A 12,952-nucleotide genomic window follows, 5' to 3' on the forward strand; every position below is an offset into this window, starting at 1 on the left:
CCCGCAAGACACGCAACCAGGGGAGCAGCAGGCAGCACCACCTCATCCCAGGCTAATCTCCTGAACTGTCTCCAAAGGCCTTATTTCGTCTCTAAACTTCTTTCCTGAGTCCACACAGCCATGTGGCTCACTGCTGCTACTGTAACTCGTTTCCTGAGTCCACGAAGTTCAGCTTGGCTCACTTGTTTCTGTGACTTCCACTCCTGCATCTAGGCAGCCCAGTCCAGGCTCATGCCTGTTGCTGTGAACTTGCCTCTTCCATTGTAAACCTTTCCTGTTTATCCCCAGCTTTAATAAACATACTCTCAAAATCACCAATGAAATCTTTCCTACACAAAGTCAAGAACCCACACATTCCAGACCATGCCAAGGCAGACCGGCCTCAGTTCCCGTCCCTTTTCCGGAGCAATAGGCAAGTTTCCATTAGAATAGCGGTGGGTTGTTTTTTTTTTTTTCCGTATTAAATTGCCGTGTTATCCTCTAATGAGTTATTTGGGGGAGAGGGTGGTCTGTGTTTTTAACTTCATTGGCTAAACTGGCTTCAAGGATAAAGGTCTTCTTATATCCAGGAAGGCAAGGTTTCAACCTTGAGTTGGAAAGCCACGAGAGAAAATTTCTCCTATAAAAGGTAACCCATAGTGTGTGTTGCATGCCTTGACGCTTGAACTTGCAATCCATCCTTTCTGTGCATCTCCAGCACCTGTCGCGGGGCTGGCCCGGGGCATAGCAGTACTGCAGGAGTGGCTGGATACAGTAACCTGCGTTCCTCGCTCCTCGCGCGCTGGAGCGACCCACCGTGTCCCCTCGCACCATTGCCTCCGCGGGTGTCGCAATTAAAACACTCAGGGTTGACCAGCACAGCGCCGGCTTCAGGGGCGCACACACTGAGGCTCGGCTCTGCCTTACACACAACTACCGCCCGCTGACAGGACCGCTTCGCCGCGGGCTCCAGCGGCCAGTCCCGCAGGCAGAGCCGGCGGGCGAGCTGGAGGTCGACCTCGACCTCCGCGGCGAGCGGCGACCCCTGCCGGCCGCACTCGGTCCTCCGCGATCCCACGCTCCCTTGCGCCCAGGACACGTCCGCCGGCTCCGCGCGGCCCTTCTATGCCACCGGGTCCTCTCTATGGTCCGCTGCCGCGTTGCTAGTGGGTGTCATGGTGGCCGGCGTCGAGTTGGCAGGACTTGCCCACAGAACTAGGGAAAGTCACTGAGCCAGAAGAAGAAGTGGCCCAGCCCGGACGGTGGGAAGTCGTGGGAGGAGCAGAAACCCCGCGGAGGAGACTGTGCCGCAGGGGGCGGGCCCACGGGGAAGTGTCCGGCCTGGCCTCCGCGTTCGCGTGCGGAGCCGGACGTTGGTGGGCGCCCCCGTAGCCGGCGTTGCCTAGGAACCCCACATTGTGCTGTCGAATCCTGAGTGTGTAGATTTTGGAGCGAAGGCAGCCTTTCGAGGACACTTGGCGGGGTCGTCCGACGGTGCTGGACGCTTTTCTCGGAGCGGACCAGGTCGTTCTCTAACCCGCAGCGATGTCGTCCTGGCTTGGGAGCCTCGGCTCCGGCTTGGGCCATGTAGGGGGCAGCCTGGCTTCCCTCACTGGCCAGATTTCAAATTTTACCAAGGATATGCTGATGGAAGAAGCGGAGGAAGTAGAAGGTAACAGCTGGAGTGATGGGGGAGGGCTTTTCTGGGACCCTGGGAGCGTCCGTTTGGTCCCCACGTCCATCCGTCAGGAGACGTGGACGGGTGGCGGAGGAGTGTCTCTCCGCCCTTTTCTTTTTCTTTACACTTTTTTTTTTTGCCTCTTCCTCGCCGATTTTCTCTGATGAGACACCGCCGGCGCCGGGAGAAGAGTTCTCCCTTTAAATCCTCTGGATCTCTCCGAGCGGAGCGAAACTGCTCCGACATTGAGCCGAGTTTATTTTTGTTTGGTTTATCCACGCCTACCGATCACTTTGCCCTGAACTTGGGGGCGGAACTCATTTTGATACTCTTTATACTGACAGTTAAAAAAAGTGGTTTGTGTGCGACACATAGTCACTTTCGCCTTCGATTTATGTAACAATTGCGGTAACTGATAAGTTATTTAGTATCGTTTACCCTGTCCGATTTGAATATACTGTGGGGTAACACAACTATGTTTTTTATATTTTTGCTTATTCTGGTGACAGCGTTCCAACTGAAAATGTGTTTTTCTCCCCAGTTGCATATTGCCCAAGTAAAACAGGGGAGATACTTTGTTCTTGCGTGTCCTTAGCACCCTTCACTCATTTTTGAAGTCTTCATTTTGTTTTACTAATGAAGACTAATCACTAATGAGGAGTGATCCGGAGTTACATGGTAATCGATAGGGAATTATTGTTTTGACTTTCTGAACTAGTACTATTTCTTTCAGCAAATAGTGTTTATATCAAAAGAGACCTTTCATTTCAATCTAGATTTGCTTCCAGAGGGGTAGTGGGCGGGTCTTATGGATGAGAGCAGTTCCTTTGACAGTTTTTTCTTTACACATTAATTAGCATTCTGGTTTAATTTTTAAAATCCTCATTTAACTGAACCTTCATTTTTATTTGGCTGAAGTAAAGTTAGTTTGATAAGAAGATAGTATTTGCACTTAGAATTTCTGTGGGGTCCATTTAGAGGGGAGGAAAATTGGGGAGCTGCCTCAACCCATTTTACTGACAAGAGCACCCCTGGGTGGGAGGTACCTCAGGTGGGGAAGGTTGGGAATGGGAAGGAGAGGGTCATGTGTGTGAGGGCAGTCAGAGGCAGAAAAGGGCTGGATACCACGGGAAGTGACCAATCCTCTTTTGGCTCCTGCAAAGGGAAAACAGTTGCCCCATCCTTTGACCCTACACAAAAAACATGCTGAGTGTCCTGCAGGCTTTTAAGGTGGAATTCATTTTGTTCTTTCCACCAAATATATTCCTGCATTTTCAGTGCTAATGGTTTTGCCATTTATCAGTCTCTGAAAGTAGAAATCTTTTTCATCTTTGCTTTGTCTCTTTTTCATCTCTTCCAGTTGGTCACCAAATCTGGTTCATCCTGTGCCAAAATTTTCTTTTATTCGTACTTTCCTTTATTATTCCTGCTTCCTGACTAAGGAAGTTCATAGCCCCATTATTTTCCCCACACACTGTTTCTGTTTCCATCCTGCCATCCCCACTCCACTCCATTTTCTGTTGTGGTGCCAGTTACTCTTCCAAAAACTAATGTGGTTTAGAATCTCTTTACCCTGTTATTATGGGATAAAATTCAGACCTCTTAGTTTTGGAAGAGCAAAGGAGCTATCCAGCTGGGTTCAACTCACCTTTTCCAGTCTTACCTCTGGAAAGGTAAGTTAGTTCCCTCCCCTTCTCTTCCAGGTGCCCAATGTAAGCACGTAATATACACATGCATGCTTAGGCCTCATGGGACTTTGTGTGCCTGCGCAGCTTCAAGCCGCTGCATGGGAAGCCCTTTTTTTCCGACTTCCTCCTCTGTCCTTCTTTGCCTAGAAAAGAATATTTTTCCTGTGTGACCCTGCTCACATGTCAGGTAGTTAGTGAAGCCATTCTGACTCCATGGCAGGTTGAATTGATTGCAGGGGATCTGTGTTCTAACAGAACTTTGTGGAACTCTCTCTGCCAGCACTTACCATGTTGAGTTATAGTTTATTTCTTTCCTTGATGCCAAGGTACTGTATTTTATTTATTCTTATATTACCAGTGTGTGGCATGTTTCCTGGTACATAGTAGGTGCTCAGTAAAAATTGTCAGCGACTGAAAATCTGCAAAGTTGCTTAGTGCTTTTGTTTTCCTTTGTATTAAAAGGAGACTTGTTTAACACCTAATTAATTTATTGAGTCTATAAATAATTTAAAAACAGGGTCAGAGTATAGTTCATTTATTCATACAACAAGTATTTATTGAGTGTGTATTCAGTGTCACCAGTGAACAAGATACTAGTTCCAAAATAGCACTGTTGGCATGGCTGTTTACATATAGGCAATATCAGAAAGTTGCTGGTCTGCCAAACTAACACCGTGCTGATTTATTCAAAGTTAGGGAGCTGAGATTTGAAGTCAAACATGGGTTGAAATTCTGCTTCCATGCATTGCAAATTGTGGGATCTTTGGCCATTTATGAAATTCTTAACCTCTAACAGGCAGGGTTTCCTTGCCTGTTAAATAGGGGTACCCAGACCTATCAGGAGGTCGGGAGGATTAAGTAAAACTGTGAGTGGAAAATGCCCAGCACTGGGCCTAGCGAGTAGTAAGTGTTAATCACCGGCAGCTGTCGTTCTGTTTTCTTTCATGGAGGAAGACTTTTTTTGTTCTGTATACATCTCCCTTTTATTCTTAAAAAGCCAGGGTTTTTTGCGGGGGGAGGGGGGGGTGAGAGAAGGAGGTCTGCATTAACCATTTTTATCCCCCTCTGAAACAATTGCTGCTTCTATAATTACCTCCCTGAACAGATTAGACTGTAATTTGCTCTCTTTGGAGTAGCAATTAGTCTGTCAAAGCTTTAAGCAAGATGTATAAGCAATCACAGAAGCAGCCCCACCTGGTGATTTTCAAAACAAGAAGGGTAGGTTTGTCTCTTTTGTTGAATGCCACTTGTATTTTCTTTCTATTTATATATTTTTATAATATTAAAGAGCTATGAGTGCCCTGGCTGGTGTAGCTCAGTGGATTGAGCATGGGCTGTGAACCAAAGGGTCTCTGGTTCGATTCCCAGTCAGGGCACATGCCTGGGTTGCAGGCCAGGTCCTCAGTGGGTGCCATGTGAGAGTCAACCACACTTTGATATTTTTCTCCTTCCCTTCCCTTCCCTCTAAAAATAAATAAATAAAATCTTTTAAAAGTGCTGAGTAATGAAGAATACTAGTACTAAGGGAAAACCTCTTGGGGATGATGGTTTTTCTGGCAGTGTCAGTGGTGCCATTTTGCCGCCGCTGACTTCCGACTCCTCTTTTAAACGAAGATGTACAAACCCACACTGTTTTTCCCATTTTAAATGAATTGTGTCTGTGTTGTTTGAAATAGGTGTTCTTTTAGTGTATTTTTATTCTTTGTTTATAGGTCATTAATTATTTGATAGTACTGGGAGCAGAAGACGTTAGAAATAAGGGCTTAAACCCACTTGCATAAATTTCATCTAAACAGAGAGATTTACTTTGTAAAACTTAACTTCCCAAATATTAATGAACACTTCCAAGGGATAAAGATATACACCCCAGTGTAGAAGATAGACAACGAGAATGCTCTTGATCACAACAGCACATTTGTGGCAGTAGAAAGCTGTGATAAAATCAAGTGATATTTAGCTTTTGATATGTTCGAAGGTCAGCATGCCATTCTCTTTAAAGCTCAGTGAAATATATTTCCCTTAAAATGCCTGTTTATTAATTTATATGGTGTTGATCACATATTCAATATGTGCTGCTATTTCTTTTGTAGCAAAATTACCTAATTCTATAAGAAAGGAAATTGAAGCCACTGTTACAATCTTGCGATCAGAGGTAAGGAAAATTAAAGACTGTTATTAAACTTAGATTTTTCTTTTTCTGAGCCATGAAAGTTACTTATGCTTTATTTTGGTCTTCTCTTTTTAATGCACTCACTGCTTACCACTCTTTATATCTTGCTCTTTTAATATAAACTTTTTTAAGCATTCTCATCTTCCTTTGGATGAAGGGTATATTTATATGTTACTTGACTTTGCTGTTTGATATCCCATCTCTGCTTCTGCATGCTGGAAGTGGGGAACTGCCAAATATAGAAATAATAGTGGCAATAATTTATCATTATCTAGGATTTACTCTGTTTTAACAGTGTTGCAAAATTGCAGTACCACCTTTATTGAAGTACAATTTGAAGAATGCAATTCTGTTAATCTATAGCTTTTTAACCCCCTAACATTAAAAAAATGTGATATTTATATACAAAGAAGCTAATAATATCGGAATAGCAAATTAATTTTCTCATCTTCTTCATTATTATTCAGTGCCTCATGGTGACTAGTTTTGAACATTGTACTTAATAGGGTTGAGGAAAACTTGGAAAGGGTTCAAAGGAAGGCCGTAAAGACTCAGAAGGACTTAACGTGGGATCCACTGTAAAGTACTAGACTCAGTGGTTTACGGTGGTCTTCTGGTGAGAGCAGTGAGGGGACACTTAACAGGAGGCCAGCAAAAGATACTCTTAGAGAACTGTGGTAAGCCCATAAAGAGAAAATTGAATTTAAATGTAAGAAAATACTTACAAGAAGCATTTTTAAGCTCTGGTCTAGATTACCAGGATGAGATTGTGGAATTTGAAAGCAGAGGGACCTCCCAAGAGGAATTATGGTAGTGGTCCGCCTCAGTAGAAAGAAGGTGGCGGTTTTTGGTGGCACTTAAGAGACCATGGCTGTAATTACCTGATAAATAGGTGCCTTGGTGACAGATGAACGAAGAGCTTCTTTTTTTGTGAGGCTGAGGTGGGAAATTGTCCCTGTAGTCCCTAGAGAAGTCGTTACTACAGGCCCACCAAGAAAAATTGTGTCCGAGGCGTGTGGTGGCATTAATTTGGGTGCGTTTGCCAGCGTACATTCAGTGGGTGGCAGTAAGTACGGTTAGCCTGCTTTGGGCTTGAGAAGGAAGGTGGAAACCCTCTGTCCCTCTTTGATCTCAGGTCTGGTCTCTCGTAGCGCTGTCACTGGACTGCATGCCAAGTGCGATTGCAGTGTTTAGAAATACGTATTTTTAGTATAACACGTCCCCAAAGGAAAGCCAGCTTCCACATTTGCTGCTTATTCAAAGTAATGGTAGCTACTTGTTTACTAGAGGAACACAGACTATTGGACATCCTAAGGGCTTTATGTAAAGGTGATTCTTGCCTTAAGTCAGCAGGTAAGCATTTCACACCCTAAGGCCTTATGTGACTGAGCAATGAGAGAGTAAAGTGAAGGTGTGACTGAAGCTGTCAGGAAGCACAACATAACATTCTATTGAGAAGGTTTTAGAGAAGACAGAGGGCGCTGTGTATTCCTCAGGAAATTAGACCTGCACACAGATGTTAATATTTGAAGGTGACTGAATTAACTAGGTTTCTTTAGTTGCAAGTAACTGCAACCAATCTGAGTATATTAAACCCTCTTTGCCAAGAAAAATAGTTATTACATGTGCTGTTTGGATCCAGTGGGCTCTTTTAGTTTTTTGATATCAATGATTATAAAAGTAATTAATGGAAGAATAAAGTTGTAGTGAAAAACTTTATTAGACATTTTATTAAGAACTTACATGTAGCAAACCCACCCATTTTTATTCTTTATGTTTCTGGTTTTAAAAACATACTCAAAATAGGCAAGGTTCTTTGAATGCGGTTTACTACTTATTAATTCTCAGGCCTGAACTGGGGTGTATCTTACCTTGTAAATACTGGTTCTAGGTTCACTTACATTCCTGATAGGCTGTAGCTTGCCATTACTTCCTGTTCTTTTCCTTTGTTTGTGTCGTTAAACCCGTGCTTTTGAAAACTCTAATGGCTCATGATTTTGTCGAAGAGGCTTGTTGTCTTTGCTCCATAACTAGAAAGCATTTTTATTCTTAGATTTAGAAACACCGACTTAAGTGATTGGTCCTCTGATTTTCTGTTCATTTTCGTGTTGCCCCTTCCCTCCCGATCACCTGTCTGCAGCGTTCGGCCAGGTGTGAAGGTGTCAAAGGAGTGCGCAGGTGCTCACGGTGGAAGAGGCTGTCGCTTACCCACCTAGCGCAGTGGAGAAGGTTCAGGTCCTTGTCAGAAAATGCCGTGAGATAAAGTCTTTTCTTATGACGAGAACACTGTGTTTCCTTTTTGGTCTTAGCAGTGTGTTGCTCACCATCAGTTCTCGAGTTTGGGAAAACTTCCCGGGGCGTTGTTATTTGAAGGCCTGGCTGTGGTTTTGCTTCCACACTTGGGTTCACCACAGCCGTTAGGCTCTGGAGCGCTGTTTGCTATCCCTGTGCCTAGATCTTCTTAGTTGTGTAGTAATCGTTTGATATTTTCCTGTTTTCCCCTGTTTGTTGAAAAATGAAAAATCTAAATTTTCAGCTGTGTTCAATGAAGGGAAAAAAAACCCACACAAAAACTACAAAGATGATATCTCCAGAGACCTTTTATCTTTTTAAAAAGGTGAAAGATTTATACAGTTGAAGAGAAACCAGAGAGAAGTTATGAATATCAGTCCTTTTAGATAGTTAGGGCTACTCAAAAAAGAAACTCACAAGCTAAAATTCGTTCCTGTAGACCTTGATGGTATAACAGGGGTTAAGCAGGATGGAATAATTGAAGGATGTGAGCATTTCATGGATCCCAAGCGAGGAATTATATCCGGTTTTTAGGAGGGGCTGCACCCAGAACTGGAGGCCCTCAGGAATCTTCCTCTCTCATTACTGCTCCTCTCTGCTCTTCTTTCTGGGTGTTTACTCCCTTCTCCTTCCAGACCAGCCCCCTCTGCTCCATATTTTACGTAGTAGAAAGTGGCCCATAACAGCTCCGCTATGTTATGGGTCAGCCACTTGAGAAGGAACTGTCTTTCATGTCCTTTCTCAACCTTGCTGACTCACAGAGCTGAGGAGATGAGGGGAGGCAACCAATTAGGTATTGGCAAGTTGGAAGTCTTTAATTCTAGTCATTAATCGTGGTTAAAAAGAAGCCATAGGTATCTTATTTTAAAAGCTTAGAGTGGATTTTTATGGGTAGGTTTTGACTTCACCATATTGCATCGCTTCAGTTATGCATGGTGTTTTTCTTGTTAACCGAAAATCATGTAAAAGCAGCCAATAGAATAGAAAGGAATTAGTTGTGTGAACATCGGTCCTGTTTCTTACTAATATTTCTTTTAGGTAACCAAGATCTGTGTTAGATTTCTGGAGATAGGCTCCCAAAGTAAGATTTGCGTATGTTGGAATTTTTCCATTAATTTACTCCGCTGATTTTCTCTAGGAATTCATATAATCTTCCTGAATCATAGTTTTTTACATCCATCAATAGAAAAATTCCTGGAATTTAAGAAGAAAACATGCGACCTTTATCAGCGGCTTTCTTTCCCACCGTCAGTTTCCGTATTCTCAGTTACCATTATTTAACTGTTTGGAGAGATACTGTATCAGCAGAATTCTCAGTAAGCTGTTATCTGTGATCATCTATAGATTCCTTTTTGCAGGAAGTTTTAGTGCCCCGTTTCTCGTGCTCCATATGTACTACTTACTCTTTCAGCACTCACATCATGGTGATAGGGTGGTTTTATGTGTAAGTACGTAAAGTTTACTTTTTTCACATAGGTCAACATCTTTAAACAGAGGACTGTATATCTGATTGATTAAAGTATTCTTAGAATATTTTGTGTGCTTCTTACTGTAGTTTTACAAACCAAGTAGTTTATACATTGGCTCGTGTGGAGGGGCCTCGGGGCCTCTGGGGTCAGGGAGACGAGGGGCACAAGTCTTTGGCCTCCTGCCTGTACTTAAGCCAAAAGCTTTTTAAGAGACAGTTCTTTTAAAAAATTCTGTTTGGGGACAAAAGTTAAAGCGTGTAATCAAGTTCGTTCATTCACCAGACATTTACTGCCTCTGTGCTAGACACTGGGCACGCAAAGGTGGGGAAACACTGATCAGTGGCTTTTTCTCAGTGAAAAATCGAAGTGAGGAAGTTGTCTTTTTTTAGACTTTGGTTCAGAATTATGCATAATCTCTATAAACATGCTTATTACACCAGTGACTTTAATTAAAAGTGTATTTTGAAGGCCAGAATTTTGTCAGGCCTGTATTTTACATCTTTTTTTGTATGAAGCAATGTTTTTCATAATTCCATGCATATAACTATTACATGTTTTATGTTTTAGTCTTTTTGTTGAAAGTACTTTTTTCTTTGCTTCTAGAATGAACGACTTAAGAAACTTTGTACTGATCTGGAGGAGAAGCTTGAAGCTTCAGAACTTCAAATAAAGCATCAGTCAGCAAATTACCGAAATCAACTACAGCAAAAAGAGGTAAAGGTCACAACAGTCACTCTGTGCTTGTTTTACACTCAGGTATTTAGGCAGTTTTTTAAGAGGTATAATAGAATTCAAGCTCTATTTAGGCTTCTGGCCAAGATGGAGGCATAGGTAGATGCACTTCACTTCCTTACACAACCAAAGGAAGGATAACAACCAATTTAAAAACAAAAAAAACCCAATCAGAACTGCCACAAAATTGAACTGTATGGAAGTCCGACAGCCAAGAAGTTAAAGAAGAAACATTCATCCAGACTGGTAGGAAGGGTGGAGGTAAGCAGCTGAGGTGGGGGCGGGGGAGGCCCAGCAAGGTGATGGCTGGTGGACCCAGAAGGTCCCACATTTGCCTGTGGATAAACTGGGGGGAATAACTGGGGATGGAGGCAGACAGCACAACCCAGGTTGCAGTGCTGGGAAAAGAACATTTCCAAACCTCTGGCTGTAAAAACCTACAGGGGTTGTGGTGATGGGAGAAACTGCCAGTCTCACAGGAGAGTCCAATGGAGAGATCCGTGGGGTCCTAGAATGTACATAAGCCCACCCGCCCAGAAATCAGCACCAGAAGGGCCTGATTCATTTGCAGGCAGTGGGAAAAGTTACTGAAAGCTGGCTGAGAGCTGAGCAAGTGACATTGTTTCCTCTCGGACCCCCTCCCCCACATACAGCACCACAGTGCAGCCATGTAGGTTGCCCTGCCCTGGTGAATACCTAAGGCTCCACCCCTTAGAATGTAATAGGCACACTGAGACAAAGAAATATGGCCCAAATGAAAGAACACATCAAAGCTCCAGAGTAAGAACTAAGTAACGAGATAGCCAACCTGTCAGAAGCAGAGTTCAAAACACTGGTAATCAGGATGCTCACAGAAATGATTAAGTATGTTCACAAAATAAAGGAAGAAGTGAAGGCTATGCAAAGTGAAATGAAACAATATACAGGGAACCAAAAGTGAAAGGAAGGAAACTGGGACTTAGATCAATGATTTGGAGCAGAAGGAAGAAATAAACATTCAACCAGAACAGAATGAAGAAGCAAGAATTTAAAAAAGTGAGTAGAGGCTTAGGAAACTCTGGGACAACTTTAAACATTCCAACATCAGAATCTAGGGGTGCCAGAGGAGGAGAGGAAAAGCAAGAAATGGAAAACTTATTTGAAAAAACAATGAAAGAAAACTTCCCCAACCTGGTAAAGGAAATAGACTTCCAGGAAGTCCAGGAAGCTCAGAGAGTCCAAAAAAGTTGGACCCAAAGAGGAACACACCAAGAAACATCATCATTAATTTACCCAAGATTAAAGACAAGGAGAGAATCTTAAAAGCAGCGAGAGAAAAAGAGACAGTTACCTACAAAGGAGTTCCCCATGACTGTCAGCTGATTTCTCAAAAGAAACCTTACAGGCAAGAAGGGGCTGGAAAAAGAAGTATTTGAAGTTATGAAAAGCAAGGACCTACATTCAAGATTACTCTATCCAGCAAAGCTTTCATTTAGAGTGGAAGGGCAGATAAAGTGCTTCTCAGATAAGGTCAAGTTCAAGGAGTTCATCATCACCAAGCCCTTATTATATGAAATGTTAAAGAAATTTAAGTAAAATAAGATGATCAAAAATATGAACAGTAAAATGACAAACTCACAACTATCAACAACTGAACCTAAAACAAAACCAAAAACAAGCTAAGCAAACAACTAGAACAGGAAGAGAATCACAGAAATGGAGATCACGTGGGGGGTTATCAGTGGGGAGGGGGAGGGGAGAGCATGGGGAAAGTGGTACAGGGAATAAGAAGCATAATTGGTAGATGTGGAGAGAAGCCAAAGAACTTAAGTGTATGACCCCTGGATAAGAACTAAGGCAGGGAATGCTGGAGGGAAGAGGGGGTACAGGGTGGAGGGGGATAAAGGGGGAAAAGATGGGACAACTATAATAGCATAATCAGTGAAACATACTGTTAAAAAAAGGGAAAGAAATCAAGCTTTATGTAGATTCATGAAAACATTGAAAGGTTGTAGAAGTTAATAATTACCAATGCAGTTTAATGCACTTTAATTTAAGGTTTCTATTCTGTTTATGTTACATAAACTAACCTTTGTAGAGTTTAATTTCTGCTTTCCAAAAGAAGAAAAATCTTTGTATAAAATATCTTTAGGCATCTGTTGCTTATAATTTCTCATTTTATGAAACCTAATTTCTCATCTGTTTACCTAAAATTGTTTGAAATCAGCATGATCATTGCTAATTTTAACAAGTGTTAATATATACTGAATTGGCATTTACTTGATTTACTTAATTTTCCATGGAAAAACAGAATATTGAGTGTTTATAGTTTATTTATACTGTTCTATAAATTGTTCCCCTTTTAGTTTGATAGAAACGGTTATTTTAGAATAGACTTATCTTTTCTTTGCAGTGCCAGTAATAGATATAATACAATATAACCAATGTTATCATGATTCCTTAATAAATAGACTGTGTCTGTGTGTTTCATGCTGTTGTTGAATTCTTTTAATGTTCTGCACATAACCGGAATTTAGTAAACAGTTCTGTTGAATTGAACCATTTCGTGTATTATTACCCAGATCATTAGGATGTTCTTTATTTTGTTAATTAAATGTTCATTTCTACCATAAATTCATAATTAGGTTCTTAAAATATAGATACACTGATTTTTATTCCTTTAGGGACATATTAAGATGAAAAATGAAAGCAAACCATGTTAAAGATAAATACAAACATTTAAAGAAGAGCTTAATTTTAAGTCTGTTGGGAATTTCATAAAATAAAATGAATTACTACAAAAAATGGCCCTGGCTGGTGTAGCTCAGTGGATTGAGCACAGGCCTGCGAACCACACGATCGCGATTCGATTCCCAGTCAGGGCACATGCCTGGGTTGCAGGCCAGTTCCCAGCAGGGGACTCATGAGAGGCAACCATACATTGATATTTCTCTCCGTCTCTCCT

The 12,952-nt window shown here is 42.0% G+C and overlaps 1 protein-coding gene across 2 annotated transcripts in view; it reads left to right on the forward strand.

Annotated features, from left to right (window-relative positions):
• The first annotated feature begins 968 nt into the window (after positions 1-968).
• TRIP11 (thyroid hormone receptor interactor 11) overlaps positions 969-12,952 on the forward strand; it is a 64,077-nt gene continuing 52,093 nt past the window's right edge. For both annotated transcript variants that reach the window (XM_037031163.1, XM_037031164.1), the window contains exons 1-3: positions 969-1,651; positions 5,436-5,497; positions 9,880-9,990. In XM_037031163.1, the coding sequence (XP_036887058.1) occupies positions 1,525-1,651; positions 5,436-5,497; positions 9,880-9,990 (300 nt within the window). In that variant the 5' untranslated portion in view covers positions 969-1,524. The remainder of the gene's footprint in view (positions 1,652-5,435; positions 5,498-9,879; positions 9,991-12,952) is intronic.

The sequence above is a fragment of the Sturnira hondurensis genome, unplaced genomic scaffold (genome assembly GCF_014824575.4).
Source record: "Sturnira hondurensis isolate 20B ecotype Veracruz unplaced genomic scaffold, ASM1482457v3 Scaffold0021143, whole genome shotgun sequence".
Taxonomy (NCBI): domain Eukaryota; kingdom Metazoa; phylum Chordata; class Mammalia; order Chiroptera; family Phyllostomidae; genus Sturnira; species Sturnira hondurensis.